This window comes from Alligator mississippiensis, chromosome 1 (assembly GCF_030867095.1).
Source record: "Alligator mississippiensis isolate rAllMis1 chromosome 1, rAllMis1, whole genome shotgun sequence".
Classification (NCBI taxonomy): Eukaryota; Metazoa; Chordata; order Crocodylia; family Alligatoridae; genus Alligator; species Alligator mississippiensis.
Genome location: NC_081824.1, coordinates 247,346,436 through 247,371,318, shown reverse-complemented (window position 1 = coordinate 247,371,318; position 24,883 = coordinate 247,346,436). Strand labels below are relative to the sequence as shown.

At 42.4% G+C, this 24,883-nt stretch overlaps 1 protein-coding gene and 1 long non-coding RNA gene across 3 annotated transcripts in view; one reads left to right on the top strand and one right to left on the bottom strand.

Annotated features, from left to right (window-relative positions):
* CD200R1 (CD200 receptor 1) overlaps positions 1 to 6,463 on the top strand; it is a 31,494-nt gene extending 25,031 nt beyond the window's left edge. The window contains exons 5-6 of the mRNA XM_019476464.2: positions 266 to 317; positions 1,785 to 6,463. Of these exons, the coding sequence (XP_019332009.1) occupies positions 266 to 317; positions 1,785 to 1,910 (178 nt within the window). The 3' untranslated portion in view covers positions 1,911 to 6,463. The remainder of the gene's footprint in view (positions 1 to 265; positions 318 to 1,784) is intronic.
* Positions 1 to 24,883, bottom strand: part of LOC132243317 (uncharacterized) — a 90,008-nt gene that overhangs the window by 49,854 nt on the left and 15,271 nt on the right. The window lies entirely within an intron of this gene.

Sequence of the window (24,883 nt, the reverse complement as noted above, 5' to 3'; positions counted from 1 at the left end):
GAGAATCCAGGCAGTAAGAGCTCCAGGAACCACCTGAAATTAATGTGTAGGAAGGCCCCAGAACTGCAGTCAAGAGCTGCCTAGTGGCGGATCTGGGAGAAGATCTTTACCCTCATTAGAGGACTTAAGGAAGGCGTTTGTTAGTGGGCAGACTTTCTAAGAAGTCAAGGCCCCTCTGACTTAAGATGGCTGAGTTCAGAAGCTTACCTAATGTGGAAGATGTAGTACCATAACAGTCTGTTTTCTCCCCTTTGTCCTCCCACAGGATTTGTCAGAAAACCAAAACTCCTGAAACTGCTCCCACAGAAAATGTTCAGGTAAGGACAGTGACACCCATCAAGATGTCACCAAATGGGAGACCTGCTTTGAAAGCACTTCTGGAAAGTTTCTTTTATGGAGAGGAAACCAGATTATGGCTCTCACTGGTATCTGCAGTGGCATACCACAAACTTATCACTAGACGTGGTTGCAGATAACCCAGAAGTTATCATTATCATGAATCACATGCACAAAAAGCACTGATAGTGCATTCCCATTCAGGACTCAGACTAGCATCCTCAGCATCCAAAGGAAAGGACTCTTTCAAGTCTCTCTCTCCTCCTGTGAGCTGTGCTGACAACAACTGTATACACTGCTGTATGGCAGCATGGTCTGTACATGCAGCACTTGGACAACCAGGCAATGAAAGCTGTGGTTTTCAAAGTTCTTTTTTTTTTTTTGCTGTAAGTAAGAAACAGGTATTTTTTAAGGGGTTGTGATGTGTCAGCATGTATCACAACTTCTGAAATGGTCCATCTGTTCTGGTAATGACATGTAACAAACTTAATGTTAAAGCTTGAAAAAGGAATTTCAGTACTGTTTCCTAAACAGTAATTTATATACTCGTTAAGGCCCCTTTATAGCCAGAGCAGCCTTGAAAGGCCTCTGTGTAAATTACTAATCAGACCCAAGATCCTAGCTAACTGTTGTGGTCAAACCAGGCTAGCTAGGAAGGGGAGGGAGAAGTTCCTTGCTCTGCTGCTTAGTATCACTTAGAATCCCAGTATCTGGTTCCCCATTTTAAAGAGTGAATAGTAGCATTTCTCTTCCTCACAGTAATGTTGTGAGGCTACCTACCCTGTGTGATGTTCCACTGTTAGGGTAGTGGGGCCATAACAGTACCTAAGAGAGGTAGTAGAATCAACCTGATCTCATCAGGTTAAAAAGCATGATTTATTCTAAACTTCTGAAAAGGTGCATCTGTTGTAGCAAGTCTCTTGTTTGTTACTAGCAAGAAGTGATGTTGCATTGATATAAGTGCTAGGCAAAGCACAAACATTTGCCCTGACATATCACAAAACCTACATTACAACCTCAAGGAACCAGCTGCAATCAGGGCCCCAGTGTGTCAAGTGGTCTATAAAGACCACATGAGAAGCAGCCCCTTCCTCAAAGATCTTACAGTCTAAAAAAGGCCAAGATGAAAAGGTTAGAGAAAGCCAAGAGCTGCAGGTGAAAGAACATCTCAGGTTCACCCAAAACCAAGAATAGACTTGTCTTAAGCCTTGGTCCCATTCCCTACACAGTAGACTATACTGCATCTTGTTGGTTTCATTTGTATTGCTAGCAGAGTAATAGCCAATGGTGATCACTCATAATTTAATTCTTAAAGAGTTGAAGCACCATGCCGCATTTACTCTCTTAAATTTATGGTAGGAAATATGTTGTTCTGTTCAAAGAGTCCAGAACTTCTAAAAATCAAATGCAGTCCTCATGCTTATGGTCTTTTGTCTTTGATTTACTAGGACGATCATGATCTGGAGCTGGAGCCCTATACCATATTTGTACAGAAGGAAAATGTGATCTATAACTCTGTGTCTGACCTAACAATGAGAGATAATGTTCCAGTGCATCTCCGAACAGCAATATGACAGTCCTGCTGAGGCTGACTTGGTGGGAAAGTGAGAGAGAAAACCCCTTCAGGTGGCTGGTGATGGAGAGCCTCCTCTCAAAGGATTCTTCACAGGATTTTGGCAAGCAGGGTTTTCCATCACTGCTAGATACCTTCAGACATGCTTTACTTGCTGATCTGTCCTTCTAATCTCCTCTCTTCTATCCTGTCCCCATGTTGGGAAGGGAGAAGAGCTGTGAAGGACTGAGGGAACTACTTCCATGATTTTCATTATGAGAGTATTGCTGACTTGGCTATCCTCACCTCAGGAATCCCAAGCCTGGCAGTCACTCTTCAGCATTAGTTCTGTAGACTTGACACTATACTGCATATCTTTGGGAGCAGGGAGGAGGGGTGAATGAGCTAGAATGAAACACTCATTGTCAACAAGACCACCATATTCCCAAGTTACCAGCATAAAGACTGTATTAGTGCTGGTCATCACAGTAGAGAGGTCAGTAGAATAGCTCTGCATCTAGGTGGTCCTGAGAAGCAGCAATGATCAATGGAGAAGGTCCATGGATAAGAGTAGTCCCTGATAAGCAAAATAACTTCTCAGGTCCCCTATGCTATATTTCCACAATTTTTTTTTTCTAGTCTGCACTTACAAATTATTTTCATGGGTTTTATCACAATTCTGTGGAGATGGAGCCCAGCTTCCCCTTCCTCCTGGGTGCATGAGCATTAACAAGCTGCAATAGAACCATGTTGGCCCCATCCCACAAATCTCTAACAGTGTCAAAATACTAAAAAAAGAAACAAATTTCCATAATCTATCTGACTGCAATTGTGCAATAATACATAGGGCTATTTCTTCCTGGCTTCAGCTGTTTGCCTTAATTCATAACCTATGCTAGCCCGTTATTATTTATTTTAGCTAATGTAATTATAGATGCCATTTTCACATCTTTGACTCTTAGTAGACTGTTAATCTAAACATCATTGCAGCGGAAGGGTACTTTGTATGAAAAAATTTATCCATGGTGAAGAGGTAGTCTTTTAATATAATCAAAGCATCCATTTGTCCATGTGTTGTGGGAAAAAGCATTTGTCCTCTGTTTCAGTGTCTCAGTTTTGACAGGCTGGTGACCCAGTTTCAGAGTTAAAAAAAATGTGTCACCCTCTCACAGTTACTATTTACTATCAGAGGAAAGAGCTATATTGAGGAGGAGCCTGCATAATTTATCGGATCATGTGTCAAGAGGCTGACAAGGAGACAAAAGGAGTACTTGGTCCCAGTAGGCTGAGGTTGCACAGGAAGTGGGAAAGCATACTTCTATTTTAGACTAGAATAGAGGTTTTAGTGCCCCATGATGTTCTAATTACCTTGTGGGACAGCCTTGTGGACTGCAGCAGGTCATTGCTTGAGAAACACTGCTCTGGAATACTCAGCATTTCCTAAAGTAATCAGAACTTGTGTTAGAGGTAATATCTTTTATTAGACCAACTCGATTTTTGGAAAAGAAAAATCTTTAATTGCAAGCTTTTGGGCACAAGCACTCTTCTTCAGGCATAGGAGAAAAGATTGTAAAAGTTCTCTTAGATAGAAATAATTTATCCTATATAGAAATGATGCATCTCCTACGCATTTTACTAGGCCAAGCTGCTGTAAATAGTCTTAAACACTAATCTGTTCCTTCCAAAACATCTAACCCCCTTTCACCAACCTTTGTGACACAACTGTTTCCCTTCTCTATTTCTGGTATGTCATTGTTCCTAGAGGTGATCTGAAAGAAAGCCAGTATTCAAAGTGAAGGAGTACACCGAGTTTGAAATTTCAAATGAACCTCAGGGGCCTCAGCACCTTCCTCTCAATGAATAATAGGATATGGTCACTCATTCCCCTCAGGTTCCTTTGAAAGTACCAGCTATAATAGGTATGGCACTGAACTTAATGGTTTCCCATCCTCATATTGCTAAAGATCTTTTAGCCTCTATGTGTTCTCCAGTCACCACACCATATAGTCAGCAACATGGCCTTGACATGCTCCTGTGAGAGTGCAGTTTGAGCCCAACAGTGTATGCCAGACTTCTCTTGCCATGTACGTTATCCTGCATTTGTTTACTCTGGATTTTACCTTTCAGCCTGCTGCCCTGCTGCACCTGCCTTTTGGTACTCCTTACAACCCTGCATGCCCAGGGCCAAGTTAGTTACCTCTGATCTGGGCCTAGAGTCTTGTGATGCTGACTAGCTACTCACCCTGTCATGGCTATATAAATTACAGCTAATCTGTCCTTCCAATAGCAGCTAGTTGTGGCACATGGTTGGATGGCCTTGGTCAAGAGCCACACAGGTTGTTTGTATCTACATGCTCACTCTCCAGTGAATAGTGATGCATAGAAGGGGAATGAAGGTGAGGAGGGGGCATGTGCCCCCCCGAGATTGGCCCTTGCTGGCCGGGGAGTGGGGGCACTGAGAGAAGCACCAGTCAGTGTCCCCCCCCCCCCCCCCCCCGAGATTGGCACTGGCCGGGAAGTGGGGGCACCGAGAGAAGTGCTGGTGGCACTTTTGGTGTTGCCACCAACACTTCCGGGGTCAGCTATCAGCAGCTGGGGGACTCACCCCCCAGAGTCGGCAATCAGCCGCAGGTGCCCCCCCCGTACTCAGGAGGCACCAGTTGCCCATGCTCCAATGTTGGCCCAGTGCCACTGCTCACACTGTGCTGGCCAACACAACAGCAGGACCCACTCTTTACTGCTAGACTAAAAGTTGCCATTTAGCCACATGATTCTTTAACCCAAGCTAGGACTTAGCTGGACTGTGAACAACAAGATGTAGGCCACAAATTGCCTCCCTTATTCAGAGACTGGAAAGCCAGTATGCTTGACCATGTGCAAGTCAAACATCTTCCCAATGCATTCATCATCATCATCCTTTTTTTGCAGGAATTGTCATTTTGGAGTGGAGGCACTGGCCTTCCCACCCAGGTATTTCCTTTTTCTTGCAGTGCTGTGCCCCTTTTTTGCAGCTACCTTACAATGATGATGTTGAATTGAATGATGTTCTGAATTTGCAGTTACTTAGGGGCTCAGCCATGCTTGCTTCTAGAAGTAATTCCTGTGTTGCACATTTGCAAGAAGCATGTTCCACAATGGGCTGCTCCTTGAAAGAACTTCTTGTGATTTACAGTGTCTCTCTCCAAATCATCTTCTGATGCAACATTTATAGTTGTTTAGTTCAAGGCACTTCTTGACTGATGCATTTGACAGCTTCATCCTCCACCTCATTTGGGATTTGCCATCTGCCACCCTTGTTCTACAACAGAGTCTAGAATTCCTTTCATGAATAGTGGGGTTGGAAGCAATGCACTGAATAGTCCCCAAATTTGTGTTTTTCCCCAAATTTGTGTTTTGATTGGATGTAGGGCCCCATTAGTTGCCTAATTGTTTTGTCAAAGCCAGGACTCAGTCACAGATCCTGGGTAATTGTTTCCCATTAAAGTAAATGACAAAACTCCCCATGAATTCTATACACATTTTCCCCCTAGTTCTCTCATTGACTTACTACATACACCGTGAGCAAGTAACATAGCATCTCATTTTAGGTCTGATCTTATTTCCACTGAAATCAATGCCAGAACTCCCTTTGACTGTAATGGAAGCAGGATCCAGTCTTTTAACCCTCATCAAAACAACATGCAAAATGGTGGTGCCTATCTGTAAAGCATTTTACTCCTGGGCCAAAAGACACCATATCACCCTTCTCACTCCTTGCATAGCCTTGCTCACCACTTAACCCATTTACAGTTCAGTTCAGGAATGACACTATCCCTCCATCCCACAATGCCCTCCCACCACATTTCAGAAATGAAAACTCTGCCCAGAACTCAGTGTCACCTATTCAACCTTATCTCTTACTACTGAGAGGGCTGTTAGTAACTCCACTGACAGATGTCATAGCCTGATTTGACTGTTGTACAGCACAGACCATGCTGGCTCCAGCTGCTTGTTTAACAAACCCCAACCTCCCCTTTCCCTCACTAGAATGTAAGCATTTAAGTTGCCTAATGTGGCAACCTAATTTGGAAGACTAGACCAAGGTGAACCAGAATGTCTACTTAAAGCCAAGTTTCCTTCAGGCACATAAAAAGCCTGTAGTGTTTGACCCTGTGAAAATAAGTAAGGGTAAAATTCACTTCCTAGGAGTTTGGTGCATCTATTTTTTTAAGAGGAGATTTTTAATCAAATGCTGATTTTTACCAGGTTTGGAGCACAGTATTTATCTTTACCTAGGTACCTGTATTTTTGAAGTCACATTGTGGCTTCCTTTCTCCCAGTTTTCAGCCTGCTGAAATTCCATAGGTTTGCAGTTGCTATCTCCCCTAGGCAAGTGAAAGATTGTTCACAGCCTCACTGCTGAGAGCTGTGAATTTGCTTCATCTTGAGACTAGTGGTAGTTTCAAAGGTTTCCCTCCTGTCTTAAAGGAAGTTTGAGGTATTCAGAGGTGTGTGGGGGAAGGGTTTTTCTTTTTTATGTTTTACTTGTTAAATTGTAGCTGATACATCCTGGGAATAAAGAGCTTTATAATGGTACTGAGGTGAAAATGTCTGCTCATTGTTCTAAGCTAAGATCTATAAAGTCACTAGATGGCACTAGATACTACAGAAGAATTTGCCTTGTAGATCCCACATGCCCACCCTCAGCGTGCTGAAACTCAGTGGGTGTGTCTACATGAGACGTTTACTGAGCAGTTGATAAACTGATGTGTACTGCATAGTGGCTACACATGAGCACCTAACATGTAGGTCACACAAAACTAATAAACTCTACAGCGGGTGAGACTTGTAAATACAAGTGCTACCCTGATGTGGACTTTTTTTGTGTGCAGCCGTGCACATGTAGACGTTGAGCCGAATGGCTGGGGTATGAGCCTGCTTCAGTGCAGGGGCTACCATCTAGCTAGCCCTGTACTGAAGCATCCTTGTACCCCAGCCAGTTCCTCCACAGCACATTGATCCCAGTCAGAGCAGCACCAGGCTGGCAGGCTGATTCCCTTGGCCCCTACTGGGGCTGCTGGGACTGCTGTGACCCAGCTCAATGTGATATAGTCCAGGCATACATGTAAACTGTATGCCTGGGAGCTTCCCGGGAGCAATAAACTATGGAGCAATAAGCTCTGCAGTTCATTGCTGCATGTTAATGGATCATGTAGGCATGCCTAGTGGCATCAAGACAGTGCCAAAATAAAATCATCAATAAACCCAGCAGCCAGATTCCCCTGCTCCACTTTCATTCTCACAACCCTCCACTTCCCTTCACATTAGGTACACCAGCACAAAATCTTTTTAGTAGTTGTATCCCTTCTACTTTCCTTGGCCATGCAACAGGAGATATGGCCCTTAAAGAATAACATGAGCTTTTAAGCACATGAGTTTATGCTCATTGTTATTTGTTCAAAGATTTCACCTCCAGCACAGCAACAAAATCAATGTCCCAGCATTGTGTTGATTCAGGGGGAAATGTGCCACCTATTAAACAGCACTTCTATAGTACAACAATTTCTCTTTCAAGATATCTTATCTGAAATCTGATCGGGTCCCAGTACCGCTTTAACATTTAAGATCTTATAAGCACGTACCCTGGCACTGAAGGGCTATCCAAAGCTGAGCTACTAAAGGCTGAACATTTACAAACACTGCCACATGTATACAATGAAAACCCAAAGGCCTTAAAAATTAAAAATAAAAACAAGTAGAACTCAGTTGTACAGTGTCTATCTTTATTATTTCTATCTGCAGCATATTATTGCCCCTCATTAAAAATTCATCATTAACCATGGAACAGGAAAACCACAAAATCTTTTACAAGATCATCTGTGTGAGAGAAGGTGAGGGAGAGAGTCCATGATCTCAGCTCTAAAAAGCTATGAAATATTTGGTAACTTGGAATAGAAAGGGTTCTTAAAGACATTGTATCTGAAAGATCCATTTCTCCAAAAACAAATTATATCAATCAAGAAATGGGCAACAGCCATTTTGGGAGTAAAGGGAAAAGTACATTTGCAACATTTTCCATTGTCGTCTTTCATATACAACCAGATTCCATTAGTCTCACTCAACCCATCAAGGGAGCAAATCTCAAGTATCATTTAGTCCAGTATATGCTTGCTTCTTTGCTTTTAATGTGAGAGGATTGTATTCCTCAAACCCTGGCAAAGGATGAAAAAAAACCAACTTGGGTAGGTGATGGATGTGAAACCTTACTTTGGTTCCAAGCCTAGCTATATTTTTTTAAAGATTTCCATCCAAAACATGCTTACTTTGGCAGCCCACCCAGAGAACTGTGAAATCATAGCAAATACAGAGTCCAATTCTTACCTCTGCAGACCAGTAGACCAAATGTAATACTTGCAAATTGCAGCTGTTCTTATGAAAATTGTTTTGCCAGACTAGAAAAATATTTTTTCCTCTAGCCTTGTCTTCAGTACTTGGAGGGGCTGTACAAATAAGTTTGTGCCTGGAGAAACTGATACAATTGTTTTTCTGATACCCATTTTTAATTGCATCAAGAAAATGCGGAAGGGGATTGTTTCATAGAGTAAAATGATCTGGGTTTTTCAGAACTTGCTGTCAACAGACTTGATGGACAGTTCAAAGGATAAAAGGGGCTTCATTCTTAGTTTGCTGGCTTGAATCCTTCTATAGTCTGGAAATGATTGGAGATTAGTAATTACTTTATTATTAGTTGCATTTAGTTCCTAAGGGACCAGCCAAGAGCAGGGTACTGTTGTACTAGACGCTTCCCAAACACAATGTTGTAGAGAGCCCCTGCCCTAAAAAGCTTGCATTCTAAATAGACAGGAGAGACATTGGGTAGACGGAAGGGGTAAAACATAATTATCATTTGGTCAAAAGCACTTATGGGACTTAGATATGCAGGTCTCACTGAAAGTTAATGAGATTTGGCACCATTAATCTCATCCCCAGATCTTAACTCTAAAAGGTGAAGAACCAAGCACAGGATATATAGATTCTCTTTCAAGCATAACCTGTAGAATCCAGCCTGATGCCAATGGCAAAACACCCATCGATTGAGGCATCGACTGGGAAAATGAGACAGAGACTAGAAGGGAATTAATCAAGGGGACAGGTATTTAAAGTGGTGTGACTGTTTTAGCAAGATTGGAAAAGAGCTACATGCTATCAGAAATGTAGCAAATGTTGATACAGCTGCAGAAAGTGAGAAAGTGGAAGGCTACCTGCGGGTGAGAATACAGCAGTCCTTTCTCTAGTACTCCACTGATCATTGACTGCCCTCTACCTCCAAAATTGTGTTGAGACACCATGGTAGGGCAGAAGAAGCCTACGCAGCAGCAGAGTCAGCTCTGTTGACAAACAGAGGAGCCTAGTTCTAAGGACTATCAACACAGCATCCTTCATCAGTATGGAGAAACCTACAGGCTCAAACTCCAGTGACTGCGGTCAGTTGCATGTTAACAGAGGATGCTCTAGTCAGTGCATGTACTCTTACCACATTCTTCCCTCAGCCCTCTAATCTGCAGCACCTGGGAACCTGTACATCAAAGCCATATAAGAATTTGATCCTGCAGGATAAATCAAGGGCAGATTAGCTAAAACCTAAATCAAATAAATAAATAAAAAATCTCTCTGGGGAATCTTATCTGGCAGTTGATTGAGGAAATTTGGCAGTATAAATATTTACAATTGAAGGTACAAAGATTTCTCATAATATTAAAGCTGTTTTCAATTCAAAATGCATGCAGTTTCACTTAAGAACCTTTCATTTGCTTTTGAAATCTAGCTTGTGTCTCATATTCAGGATTTATTCTTTTTTCATCCTCTTTGTTCCCACCCCCACTCTATTGCTGTCTTCAGGGTTTGTGTTTCATTGGATATCCCTTGTGGTTTTAACTGTTACCCAAGTGTGGTCTTGAGGAAGAAAATAATCTTGTGGACAGTTTCTAACTTGTAATTCATGCAGTATTATTGTGCAATATGCATTAATATTATTAGCAGTATTATTTAATTGTATTGTAAAAGAGCCTAGAAGGCCCAGCCAAAATCAGTGCTCCTTTGTGCTAGGTACTCTACATATACATATTAAAAGACAGTCACTACCCTGTAGAGTTTCCAGTCTAAAAAGCAAGACAGTCATAAGGTAGAAGAAAAGAAATTATTACTGAATGTAAACAGACATAACAATTTAAAATGCCTTTGAAACATTTCAAAGGGCTAACTGTACACATGTACAAGTACCTCGAAATGTTCCAAAAGTGGCTGAAACGCTCCAAAATATCTCTTTAAGTGATGTGCCATTTTGAAGCATTTCACTTTTTTATCATGCCTGTACAGGGACAGTGTTGTGCAAGGTGGGAGAGCAGGTGGACAGACAGGGACAGAAAGCAAGGGCAAGGATCCCCATTCCTGCCAGCCCCAGAGTCAGGTTTATCCCCCCCCTCTGATCCTAGCCAGAATCCTGCTGACTCCTGGTGTTTCATAAAGGGACTCCATTTGAACTGTAGCAACTTGAGTCTTTATTTAAATGCACAGTATTCAGTACTGCTGCTTGTAGCCATGTTGTGCATTGTGCACTTGATGCTATTGTACAATCCCCAAGCACACAGAGCTTCCTGGAAGCTTACAGGTGTCACCCTCCAAATCGTTCCTCCTACAACTACTGTGTCAACATTCAGGGAACCTGCAGGCTGTTTCATGTGGGACACCTGCTGCTGCCAAACTCCTCCATCTAATGCTCTGCTGGATTGGCGGTGAAGTGTCAGATTCCCAGCGGGGGGCCAAGGAGCCCCTGCTTCCCTCTCTTCCAGTGGTTAATGGGGGTGGGCGGGGGTGCAGTGGTGCAGGTGCACTCCCCTTCGATACCTGTTCCATTCAAAGTTTAAAACCAGCTGCGTGGGAAGGGCAGCTGCATTTCTACTCAGACAGTGTTAAGAGAGTCAACGGACTTCATGGCTTACTAGCATCTCCTTGATTGCTGCTAATCTCTGTCCACTCCATAGGTGCTATCAACCCTCTATCCTTTTTAATAGTCTTGATTGTTGGGGGGAAATCACACCTTTTAAACCAAATCTTGAAGCTGGCCTAAACAACTGCTTCTCCTCAGATTTCTCCCCAAAAGGTAAGGTGGATCTTGACCCTGTCCGTATCTATCACTAGTTTAATTAATAAGCACTAAGAGGAAGGCTTGTGGTACATGAATGAAACTGTGTATTAAAGAAACACAAAACAGCCACTACTATGTTAGTAATATATATAAAGGACAACAGTAACACCAGTAACAATCAACACTAAGTATTCCTAAGTCCTACAAATCCTAGAACCAGAACAAAGGGACAGCAATCACGAGAGAGATTTATTGGACCACTGCCGTCGGCGGTTCTGTCTGCCTCTTCAGACCCAGTGCCAGGGCTTACCTTATCCTGCTACCAGTCACTGGTATATATAAGGGTATATGACAGAAAGATAGCCCACAAAAGTATCCCTTCCCAAGGTCTGGGGAATACTCACCAACTACTCAGTGAGGCCGCTACCAAAGCCCTTATGCACCTGACAGGAAAATGTCAGGGAGCCAACCTCTGACTGAGTATAGGAGTGTATTGAGGGGTGGTCTCCGACTGCTCCAGGGATCCTTGCTCCTCACAAAGGGCCCAGATTTCATGGGAGATGTATACCCACTCACACGAGCTATCGCTCTCTCTCGGTTCCCTCGATCACTGTCTCTCTGTCAAACCAGGCCTTACAGGCATTCCTATACAATCTCTCTCACAAGCGTACCCTCGCCACCACACAGAACACCAGCCACACCCCCACACACCAAGTCCCTCCCTCACAGAAACCTTTTAAAGGGCCAGTGCACACGGCACTTTGGATTATGCACTCATCCCCAAAATGTGCACACTGCACTCTATCCATTATACCTAAGGGGTATCATATGGAAAATTACAAAACTGAGGACCAGAATGACATCATTTGTCCTACTTACAGTCTTACCTGTGAATGACCTGACCAACTTGAACTGTCCTGGTCCCAAAACCTAACATGAGCCAGCCACGAGCATCTTAATTTGCTCTCAACATGATGTTCCACTACTCAAAATATCCTTTCTTCTGCATTTTTGCTAAAAGCTTTAACTCAGATGTGGTATATTAAATCAGGGCTAGACATGGCTGACAATGACGTAATGGAAGCATTGTCAAGATGCTCAAGAAGGCTAGATCTTGTTCTATGAATCTGAATAAGAGATGTACATTTAACTACAATGACTACAGGATGAATGGCCCAATATCTTTTGACTATTTTGACTATTTTTTGCCTGGTTTGTTGTGGGTTATTTTTAACCATATGTATAATCTAGCAAATGAGTGCATATTCTACTACTGTATGGTAGTAGACCAACACTACCATATAGTAGTAGACCAACCATATAGTAGTAGTAGAACTACCATATAGTAGTAGACCAACACTACCATGTTTTAGCCGAATTTTAGCCGATTTTGGATTTTAAACTTCATTGCAGAACAACAAGGAAGTTTTTTTGCCTCCCTGCCTGCCATCTGACACCTCCAGAGAAGGAATTCTACTTGATCTACACATCAAAGAGCTACTCAGCACAGCTTACAAAGACACTCTTATGGGCCCAGAGGGACAGCCTTCCATCTTCAGCTCCCTGTGTGCAAAAATGAAGTTTCTTTCCTACCTATGGGAACTTTTTACCATCTTGTACCAGCTACACTTTTCCCAGAGCCTGACGAAGGGACTTTGATCCTGAAAGCTTGCAGAAAAGGACAGTTTTCTTGCCATTTTCCAGTTGGTCTAATAAAAGATATCATTTTGGAACCGAGAGTTCTAGTTCTTTGTATATTCTACTACTACGGTTTGTTTTTGCTTTGATCTTAAATTGAATAATATAGTGCTAGCACCCTAGCATATGAGTAACGCTCCTAGTTTCTCTTTAACTGGAGACAGATATATGTTGTGTTCTATGTAATGATGCAACACACCATCTGCACCCCTCTTTTCCAAATCCTAGATTCACTCATGCACTCCTCCCCCTCTCTTCACTCTCCCTCCCCTTTACCTTCCATCCCTATGATGGGAGTTGGACAGGGCAATGGAGCTGCAGGTCACTGCAGCCTGCTCTAGCAACCCCTGGCTGGCACATGCTATTCTTTTCAGCCAGGGAATATGTGTGTCCCCTGACTTAAACATTTCATGTAGAAATGTTCCAATTGTTACATCCATATATGTGCATTTTCACCAATCACAACTCCATTTTACCTTAATCGCTCTCCTGAATCTAATAGGAAATCAGTAATTAAATAATACAGCTGGGTGCTGCACCTATTGGGAATCAGAAAGTCACAAAACCCTAACTGATGTAAAGCGCAAAGGATGAAGGCATTGTCTGTACTGATGTAGCAGTGATGCAGTGCATCTAAGCTGGGGTCTGCAGTAATGGCAGTACATGAGCAAAAACCTGTAACGTAGACAAACTCTAAATCTCTTAATCTCAGTTAGTGCTAGGCAGCCCTCAAATTACTCAAGAGCCTTTAAATGATCATATGCTTTCTAGGCCTCATCTCAGTGATTTACATCTCCTGGGTCTTCAAAATGGCAGCTGCCCATGGAAGGACAGGCTCCTGTGATATTCTGTCGCTTCCCATTTTGAAAGCAAGTTTCAAATTAAAAAAATGTATCATTGGGAACAACTTTCTTTGACCTCAAAGGAAGTTCATCTGAAATAAAAAGTAAGAATTCACTGGAATGCAGGAGTGAAGGAAGAGATTGCTATTTTATCTACAGCATTTTGCTCCTTTCTGGAAGATAACATGGGACATAAACAGCCCACACAGGAGATTTTACCACCCCAGGGGAGGATACAAGTAATTCCTGTGGAAATCAAAATGAAGTTTTAATGTCCTGTGGTGGGAGAAAAGGGTTCAAAGTACATTGTCGCAATAGCTAAATGAAAACATAAAGAATGGGAATGTGTAGAGGAATGGAAATTTATGCAGAAGACTGGTAATGGGATGCCAAGATTTTCACCAGCAATCCAAAACAGCATCAACTGAAAGCTGTTTCCATCTGGTGACCCATGCCCAGCTCACAAAATCACTACCACTACTGTCACTTGTTGGCCCTCTTGCTAGTAGCCTTAGCCAGGAAGTCATGGATTGGACAGGCATGCAACAGAGACTGCACTACCTATTCATAGCTGCAGATGATTCCTTTACTAAAAGAGTTGAGGCACGTGGGCAGGAGACAGCTCGGAGGAAAATTTCACAGCTACTGCATGTGAATAAAATGATGGCTTCACTCTCATTAGGGGAATCACTATACCACTTTTTACCAGCACTGCAAAGAAAACTAAAATAACAGGGGACATGGACTCAAGTGCATTGCAGAGTCAAAGCTGTGCTAACTCTTCCTAATCAATTAAGCACCAGTCTAATCATGGAATCATAGGGAAATAAAGCTAGAAAGGACCTCACAGGTTAATCTAGTCCTTGTTAAAGAGATTTGGACAACTAACCCTATGGTAAGTGCTTTTAAAACACAGCCATCAGTGATTCAAGCTGGTTCTAAATTGGAAGCATGTTATCAAGGCAGCCCTGCATAATTCACATACTTGGAAAACTACAAGGCATCCTTGTACTGGACCCAGGTTTTTTGGCAACAAAATAATAGTTTTGTAGGATAAATATCCCCAGATGGCTCTCTCCACTGACAAGCTTCAGAAGAGTCTCCTTTTTTCCCTGGTGCCTCAATGGTCCAGGAACGTAAACAAAACCAGGTGACACTCTTTTACCAGTGAATCATTTTCCTCTCAGCTCCTTCTAACAGTCTGCCTATTATGTCTCAGATTGGATGGCTGCTGTTCCCATGAGAGCACTCCAAATGGACTAATTGAGTAAATCACAACCAAGGAGCAAAATTACTAGGACATACACCCTCAGAATTGTATTATGATCAGTTGCTAGGCAGGGCCGGATTAACACATAGGCAAACGAGGCACATGCCTAGGGACCTGAGCTGCGGGGGGCCTGGTCCTTCCCTCTGTGGCAGTGGTGTCCCCTGGGTGAGTGGCTAGCAGGCTAGGGGATGCCCCAGCTTGGAGGCAGCACCTGGCTCAATCCAACTCTCCTCTGAGCCTACCCATGTCCATGTATGAATTTATATAAATATGTATATTAAGTAGAGGCCCACACGTTTGTCTGCCTACGGCCCACTAAAGGGTTAATCCAGCCCTGTTGCTAAGTCTCTGTAAGGCACAGAGATCTAACAACTTAGAGTAGAGAGTAATAACTTACAGCCCAAAGGCTGGATCTGGCTTGGCAAGCCATTGTATTCAGTCCACAAAGCCAAGATATCAGTGACAATTCAGTAGCACTGCAGTGTGGGGGAGCAAAAACAGCAGTTTGGTGGAATTTGGTGGAATGGTGGCATCCAGGTAGAAGTGGTGACCTGCCTTCAAACCTAGCTCTGTTAATTTGGACTTCCACTCCTAAAACGTTGCTGACTCCTAGTTTAGAACAAAGTTCTAGTTGCCTATGCACATTTTACTGAGATGGGACACAGAGAAGTGTGTAGACGCTTTGGCAGGAACAGAACAGCTCACAACACAGTTGGATCTAAGTTATAACTAGAGCTCCTACATGCTATGGTAATAAGAATAACTGGTGGAGTAACCTCCTAGGCTGCCTATATACATGCTTGTTCATGGTCTAATAAGAACGCTCCAGCATAACCTCACTGTCACGTGTATTAAGCACCTGCACATTTTTAAATGGCCACAAGAGTGATTTATCTAAACCTCGCTGAATGAGCTTTAGATAAAGTGTCCTGCAGCCATTTTTAAATGTGAGGGGGCTTAATACACATGAGGGTGAGCCGCATTGGCGATGCATAGGGGTGCATGCAGATGCACAGGCACCCCCTGAGATTGGCTGTGCACCTCCAGGAAGTGCCAGCCACGAAACCAGAAGTGCTGGTGGAACCAGAAGTATCCGGTTTTGCCGCTGGCTCAGCAATCAGGCGCTGGGGGACCCCTCTTCCCCCCGAGTTGGTGATCTGGTGCCCCCCCAGACTCAGGAGGCACCAGTCACCCATGATGAGCCATTTTCATTAAAGCAGCCATCCAGGAACTGCTCTAGTTAAAACACCCCACACCCACCCTGAGCATGTGTATAGGCAGCCCTACGTACTAGCTAAGTCACTTAGCAAATACACTTGTGAGGCATTATTACTCACCTTAGGAACAGGGCTGGTTTGGGAGTATATGTAATAGATCGTATAGAGAGTGCTTGATGTTCCTTCCTGGAGCAACAATGGAAAGAAAGCACAATACACTATTTCCCAGTAAGCCTCAGGCATGTGCTTTCAATATAGCCCTGGAGCAATTGCTTAGTTGCTACCTCTCTATGAGTGTCTCATGCTAGTAAGCTCAGAATTCGAAAGTTCCAAATAATAAGCACACTACTCCTTCCAAAACAAAATCTACTGCATGCTAACCCCATAGGACTGAAGCTTCAAGTCTACAAGACTACATATGATACAGCAAAAAAAGGCACAAACAGGGGAAGGAGATGTGCATGGTGTGGGGCCATATGGTGTGGGTTCTGGGGGAAGAGAAAAACAAATGATCCAATACTCCTTGGAGAAATGAAACTGTTCTGGAATCTGAATATGGATCCAAGTGCCTAACTGGCACCAATCTCTGGCATGGTCTGAACCAAAACTTAATACAAACTTGGGCCCATGCATAAGAGTTATGGTTGGAGAAATGGGGGCATGACCTGGTTGTCACTTACAGAGTAGGGCTCCCCACTTGTTGGAGGTGTGGGAGCTTTTGGCTGCTTTCAACCTGCAATCTTGCCAGGATCCATCAATCTTGCTGGGATCCTTTGACCCCAGCTGACTTCCTGCCCCTGGGGCAGGGGGCTGGACTCAATGATCTTCCAAGGTACCTTCCAGCCCTAATGTCTATGAAATGGACTTTAGAAAGGCCTTCGATACAGTTTCGCACCCTATCTTCACTGGGAAGCTAGCAGACTGTGGAGTGGACACCTACATGGTCAGGGGGGTGACCAACTGGCTTAGGGACCGCACTCAGAGAGTGGTGGTGAATGGTTCCTTCTTGGCCTGGAGGGAGGTGGGCAGTGGGGTCCTGCAGGGTTCGGTCCTCAGACCGATATTATTCAATATCTTCATCAGCAATTTGGACGAGGGTGTGGAGAACACCCTTTCCAAGTTCGCTGATGATACCAAGTGCCTCTATGCGGCACTGGTCAGGCCACAGTTGGAGTACTGTGGCCAGTTTTGGGCGCCGCACTTCAAGAGGGACACAGGGAATCTCGAGAGGGTCCAGAGGAGGGCCACTCGCACGATTAGTGGCCTTCGTGATAGACCCTACGGGGGAAGGTTGAGACAGCTGAATCTCTTCAGTCTTCACAAGAGACGGCTGAAGGGAGATCTTGTGGCCGCCTATAAATTTATTAGGGGAGGTCAACGGGGAGTAGGGGAAGCGCTGTTTACTAAGGCGCCCCAGGGAGTGACTAGGAATAATGGGTGTAAACTAGTTGAGAATGGATTTAGGTTAGATATTAGGAAGACATTTTTCACAGTAAGAGTGGCCAGGATCTGGAATGGGCTTCCAAGAGAGGTGGTGCTATCACCTAGCTTGGAGGTCTTCAAGAGGAGGCTAGACAGTCACCTGGCTGGGGTCATCTGACCTCGGTCCTCTTTCCTGCCAGGGGCAGGGGGTCAGACATGATGATCCATTGTGGTCCCTTCCGACTCTACAATCTATGAATCTATGAAATCTATGAAATCTATAAAACCTACCTTATCTCAGCCCAAGGGCTGATTTGTCATGAAAGCAGCACCAGCACTGATACCTTAAAACCTACCCACCTTTAGACTTGTGAGAGGTTCAGCTCAGCCAATCTGAAGACCCTTGGCTAAACTGTACAGTGCATACACACTGTCTTATAAGACCAAGGTGCATGAATTCTGTGACACACAAAGGGAAAGAGGGAAACAAATGCACAAAGGTCAAAGCAATTACTTTCTATAGCAGCAAGTTCCATACTGTTTCCAGAAATGATTTGAAGGTGTAATCAGCATTGATCTGTTTGTTTTTATCTTCTCCTGGGAGCTATTATGTGATCTTAGCAAAATATATCAATTTTAAATAACTCAGTGTGTGAGCTTACAACAGACCAATTCTTTTCAGGATTCCTCAGGGACATTGCACAGTTCTCCACCATTATAAATGAATGAATAGGCCTTAGTTGTACTGCAGTAGAGCAATTTGTTTGAATAATGTCTGAATACACACTGAGGTAATACCCGTCCAAACTCTAATGGTGTTCTGAAGGCAGGAATTCACATTTTAAGAGAATAGAGTTTATTTACATTTACAGAACAGTTATGGTTAGAATAGAGGCTGTACAGATGCCATTGGAAGGGTTAATATTTATTCTCACTCTGTTATTCTAGTGCAGACTTCTTTAATTCATAAGTCCAAAGGTGATATTTCTAGCAGCCAGTTGTAGAACCCCCTTTGGATTCAAACAGTCTCATTTCCTAATACCATAGTAAAAAGTGTGCCACTGGATTTAACTGTAAAACATCTGCAGACAGCAAGAAGAGAAATGATTCTGCAATCAAGGCAGAATCATTCTATCAGTCCTTTACCAAGCCTTACTTTCTTCCTCAACAACTTCTCCTCTCAGGGACAAGACATCCCCATGATTTCATAGATTTCATAGACATTAGGGCTGGAAGGGACCTCGGGAGATCATTGAGTCCAGCCCCCTGCCCAGGGGCAGGAAGTCAGCTGGGGTCAAAGTATGCCAGTGAGTTAAATGAGATATTGAATAAATTTGAAGAATGCTGTGCACCAAAATGCAATGAGACTTCTGAAAGACATATGATGTGGAGCACAAGCCATGTATGCATAAAGGTGCCATTTTTAGCTTAGGCTTTTATTTTTACGTTAATGCCATATAAAACTCCTTCTCCTACCAAACCCTCCCCCTGCACCTGGCCTCTGTCCTTTCTAATGAGAGATGATAAGGTGTCCAGAAGAAGATCATTCTTTGCTCCTTAGATTTCTCCTATGAAAGACCGCATGCAGATCCACTTGAATGTCTGAATGAGGTTGACTTGGACGTCCACACTTGTCATTTTGTGGCTACCCATCATTTTATTACAAGCAACTTGTCTCCTTGCTCCAGTACCAATTTGTTCTGAAGGGAACTCCCCACCCTGATGCATTTCTGTAGAAACTGCAGTTATATAAGCAACCCTTAAAATTACATAAAATTCCAAGCCTTGACTTCAAGAGTGCCTCTGTTAAAAAAAAGGAAGAAAAAAACCCAACATATGAAATCTTGTTAAGCACTGAACAACAAAAACCTACATTGTATTAGGCCAAGCCTTAAAGGTCAAAGAAACCTGATGATAACCAGCTATTCACAGTCACTTGATAGAAGCTAACCCACATTTACCATTGGCAGAACATCTTGTTTAGCTACAGTGTTTTTCAGGCCTACAAAATATTGAGTTAGGGGCTTAGTTTTATACAAAATACATATCCTTTGGATTCAACCAACTCTAGGAAGAGAAATGCAGCTAGACCATATGGACATCTCCAAGGGCCATCTGCTTACTAAACTATGCTTTCCTTATTATAGGGGCCAACATATATACATACATACACATATACATATATATATAGATAGATACACACACACACACACACACACACACTTATATTTAATTAGCTCACTGCATTGCTGAGGTTTGTCTCTTGCTGCTCTCTATTGCTACTTTAGGAGAAGTGGAGATAATGACAGCACTGCTGAAGCATGATGCTGTAGATAAGGTCAGGATGGAATTTCCATTCTCAGCACTGCAATCACTTATAACTCTCTTGCTCAGAACCAAATCCCCTCTGGGCAGTCCTTACTGAGGTTTGGTTCCAGCTCTTAAGCAAATCTTTTCAAACTTTGGAAAGTGTGAGTGTAATCATTTGGCTACTTAGGAATTATCTGAAGTGGACAAAAATGTTTCTCATCTGGTAAGAACATTGTTCAGTTCAAAGGAGCAGAGGCATCATTCCAACACTCCACGATCCTTATCCTTTTCCCTTTCGTATTTTACTTTATCTGATTTGGGGCCCAGACTCTCCTGAGAAACTGTTTGACAAAAAGAATACAAATGCAATGTTCAATCTTGCTGTGGGATAGAATCTCAATGGGTATTATTTGCCTCATAATTCAATTCTGTATCTGACAGGTTCTGATAAAGCTGCTGGCAACAGCAGTTTTTCTGAGCCCTTGAAGTATAATCTGTTTGCTGCAAGGGATTAACTGCAGGAAAGACTCTATCAGAGAAGAGTGTGCTTTGTAATTTACTTAATTTATATTCTATAAATAATATAAGTTTCATGACAAAGTAACATAGTAGAATTTCACTAATTCACATGGTGGGGAGGGGAACAGTATGAATGACTGCATTTTTCTCATTCTTGAATACATGAATGATCACAGGAGAATAAAAGCCAGGTAAATAGACCATGAAATGAACCTTGTGCCTTCTATAATCACATCTAATTTATTATAATACTTTAGAACAGTGGGGAACATCTTTTTTGGCAGGTGTGCCACAAATTCAGTCCTGCATCCTCCCTACGTGCCACTCCAGTCTTCTTCCCCTGCCCAGTCTCCGCTCTGCTTTCACTCCCTGCCCTGTCCCTGATCTCCCGTAAGCCACACAAAGAGGCTTCCCATACCCCTTGTGACGTGCTGCAGGTTGCCCACCCCTGCTCTAGAAAATGCTACTAAATAATCTATGGTCCATAAAACCAGCAAACTTGTGACATGATATCTGCCTGCTGGACTGATGACCTCATCCAGTAAAGAACTGAAACCCATGCTTATGTCCTATTCCCATTCAGGAAAGCACTTTAGAACGTGCTTAAGACCCACTGGCATTGAAGGCAGGTAGGTATGTGATCTAAGTTGTGTATGTGCTTTAAATTCTTTCCTAGATATGGATCAGAGCCTCTGTTATTAAATTTTTGCTGACATGTTAGGAGAGGTCACCAGTGGACTGGATAGATTATAGAGATTACTGATTGATGACATTCTACTGGTTTAAGTTATTTTAATTTGTTTTATACCCCTCCCCTCCACCAAAGTACATGAGTATGAAAAAACCTTGTTTGCATTAAGTATAATGATATATGAACACTTGTTCCTTTAAAAGGTATAAGGTAGCAAAGGGCTGATTTCCAGTCAGAGCCAGAGGCATAACAGGGCAGCTCTGCAGCCTGAGCAGTGACAGCACTTGGAGCAGTGGTGGTGCTGGGCTGCCAGGAGCATGATCATCCAGCAGCTGTGGAGGCTGCTCATTTTGAACCCCCCACACCAAGTGGGCAACCAAGGCTGCTGCCCTAGTTGGCCCTCCATAGATACACTACAGGTCAGAGCCTGTCACTGTCTAATGCTTGCGGACAACAACACTTTAGAGCATATATAGTCTCCTGAGAGAGATATTAAAAAACAACAGGGCAAGCTCTTGATCAGTGATTCTCAACCAAGATGCCATGGCCACGGGGCACCGCTTAATACTTAGCACCGTTATGTTTGCAGACGTGGTTCACAAGATAAACCCAGGGATTTTAAATAGGAATTTGTTGAGTTAAAAACATTCTGACCTGTTGTGGATTTTTTTTTTTTACTTCTTTGCAACAGAAGAATTGCTCTATTCTTTTTCTAGTCAAAAAGGAGTGAAAAGTAAGATCTGACATTTTCCAGTTTCCAAGAGATGCTGTGAGTCTAACAAGGGGATCCTTGAGTCTAAAAAAAATTAAGAATTAGTGCTCTAGTCCCAACTTCTAGGCCTTGTCAGTGCCCCTCAGCTAGAGTCAAAATGGTCCAACAGGGTCCTACTGGAACCATACTTCTAAGTTTGCTGATATGTGAATAGCTAAACACCCCCACATTTAATGTGATTGCATTGATGTAATGTTATTATTGTCATTAGCCTTGTTTTAGGGTAATAAACTTGGGGGTTAGATTTGACCTAAGTGTGTATCTGCCTGCGTGTTCTTTCCTGCCCTTAAAAGTAAAGCAAATTCAAGGATATAAATTTGATACAGGTGTCAGATGTTTTTCAGCAGCCTCAAGTAATGTTTGCTGGTGTATTATCAACAAATCAGCTCTTTGAGTCCGATCCAAAGACCAGTGAAGTCAATGGGAGACTTTCAGTTGCTCTAAAGGGGCTTTTGATCACTCCCTAAATAAGGATATGTTGCTATTCCCATGGGCTGAGGATATATATAAAAACACTGATGATAGCCTGAATAAACACTTTATGAACACTTTTCTGAAAGTGCTGTGAACTCTGGAGGAAACTGGCATAGAGCAATGCATCCCATCTAAAAGAAAGAGGCAGAAAAAAATCTTAATATTAATTTATAAACAAAAAACAATATTTAATATGTCAAATAATTAAAAAAATATATAGATACATATTTTCTGTTCTGATTCTAGAAATCATCTACTGCAGCTGCATTACCTTGTACTCTGTCCTCACCAAAATGGCAGAGGGAAAGGTGGCTATTGCAAAAGTTTGAAGGTCAGAATTGCACACATCTCTAAGACTGCAAATAGACTTGTGTGGCAATGTTTAGATCCAAGTGCCCCTAACTTTTGGGTATGTGGGGGTGCTAGGATTCAGACATTTTGTCCTGTCTGCAACTGTAGTGAAGCCTTTTTAAATATACACTTTTTTTTTAGAAACAGCCAAACATATTTTACATATTCCAGGGTATATCATAGGCATCAGGGTTGAAAAATATTTACCTTGTGGCTAAAACTGGCCTTGTGGTTTGTTTATCTTTGGTTTTCTCAGTCTGGTCAGGTCAGGAGCAACAGAGAGGTTCCCTAACCTACATTTTACAAGCCATCTCTTCTTGTAAACATATTCCAGGTGAAAATATTAATTCCAGGGTGATTTACTGAATGGCACTGGACCTGCTCCTTCCACTGATCAGTGGAAGCTGTTTCCTTATTTTTAAGTAAGACTGATTTTGGAAAGGATGAGGACCTGAGTCACTGCCACTATTTGAGCAATCATGTCCTAACGATAGCAATGCCCCAGTCATAAAAATCAGCACTTGTTTATACCACTATTTGATTCTTGAAAATGACCTGAGGTGTGAAGTTCAGACCTGAAACCCAGCATTCAAAGCTGTTTGGAATTGCAGTTTGGGTCTGAGCTCATCAATCTGAATCTATGCAAGGCAAACTATGGTGTATTTAGCAACAGCTGCTACATGCTTCTTCTTTTTTTCATGTTGTAACTTTTATTCTAAAAACTTCTATTTCCAGAGACAGAAAGCCATTTTGTATTCAAGCCAGTGCAGAATGTCAGAGGAAATACCCTCTGCTCTCACAGGGAGACTTTGTTTTTGTCCTTTTGTGTTTGATTTTCTTCTTAATCAAATACGAAGTTAATGATGACTGAAAGTATCTGTGAGCTCTTTGTGTAATGACAGAAAATGAGAATGTGATGTGGATGACACTGAGAAAAAGCAAAGCACCATGACAGTAAAAAGCTAAAACAAACCAAAGAAGCAGCGAAGAGATTTTCTGGATCAAATAAATAAATAAGCAAAAATAATCCTAGGAAACATAAAATGTCTGCTTTCAGAAATATGCAAAATTTCAAGTTCAGTAAAAAGCAGAACAATTGAAAATACACGTGCACATGTATACTGCTTACACAGCTAAATACACTGGATCAGTTATTTCTAATTTCATGGGTAAATTCAGCTTTTCTCACTACTGCCTTTGCATCTTTCCAGAACAGCGGTGCTTTCCTAAAAATGATCTGGCATAACTATTGTCTTGTTCTCCTTCACACCCTTCTCCCCTAAGCCACTTCCCTTGTGATGCTTGCACATAAATAGGCAAAGAAGTAAGGGCAGACTTTAATGCACATAGATACAGCTGATACACATGAATTAATTTTAAAAGGAATTTTTTACTTTTAGCTTCTCTCATTCCTTGGAGTCTCCGACCAGCAGAGACTCCCCATGCATGAAAAAGAAGGGTGATTGCACCTGAAAGTTTTAAGAACTTTTTTTCAACAACTCAGTTGGTCTAATAAAAGATATCACATCTACTCAAAGAACCTTGCCTTTTTAAAAGGATAGCATGTATACATTTCTCTGGCAACATAGAGCAGACTCACATTTGATCGCTTCCTTTCCTCCCACCTATTGGTGGCTATTTTAGGTCCTACTTGAGTAAGCTGCTAATGATGGACGGACCCCTATGTCTTCACAGAACCCTACTGACTGCACTGGGCACTGTGGAGTGGAAAGGGAAGCAGGAATAGGACAAACTGTAAACCCCTCAGAGCAGGGACTATTTGTTTCTGAATGTAAAACAATGCACCTCATGCCACAGGGCTCTGATCCTAACTTGGGCTTCAATGTGTTAGAACTAAAAAGATCCTTTTACAGTGTGTGATAATTAATGATGAAAGCAGGCATGAATAATTCAGTTTTACTAACAGAAAACAGTGGGAATGAAGGATTAAAGTTGCAATATGGGATGTAAATAAGCAAGGGAGAAGAGCTATGACTGATGCGGGAAGCAGCACTCTGAGTGTACTGATTGCTATGCAGTGAAATGGAATGTCAGCCTCAAAGGGTGGTTACAACCAGAAAAGTGATAATGTGAACTTTATATAGAATTTACTTGTTCAGTATACCCATTCCCTCTGGTTAAAATCCACCCCTAGGCTGCATCCAAGGTACCACTTAAGTCCCACTTAAGCTCTCAAACACAGGCCTTGTGAAAGTTCTCTATGGCTTTCATCCTGAACAACTTCAGTCTTGACTGTTCGCTTTGCTGACAAATAAGCTTTCACTTTCACCAACCCTGCAATTAT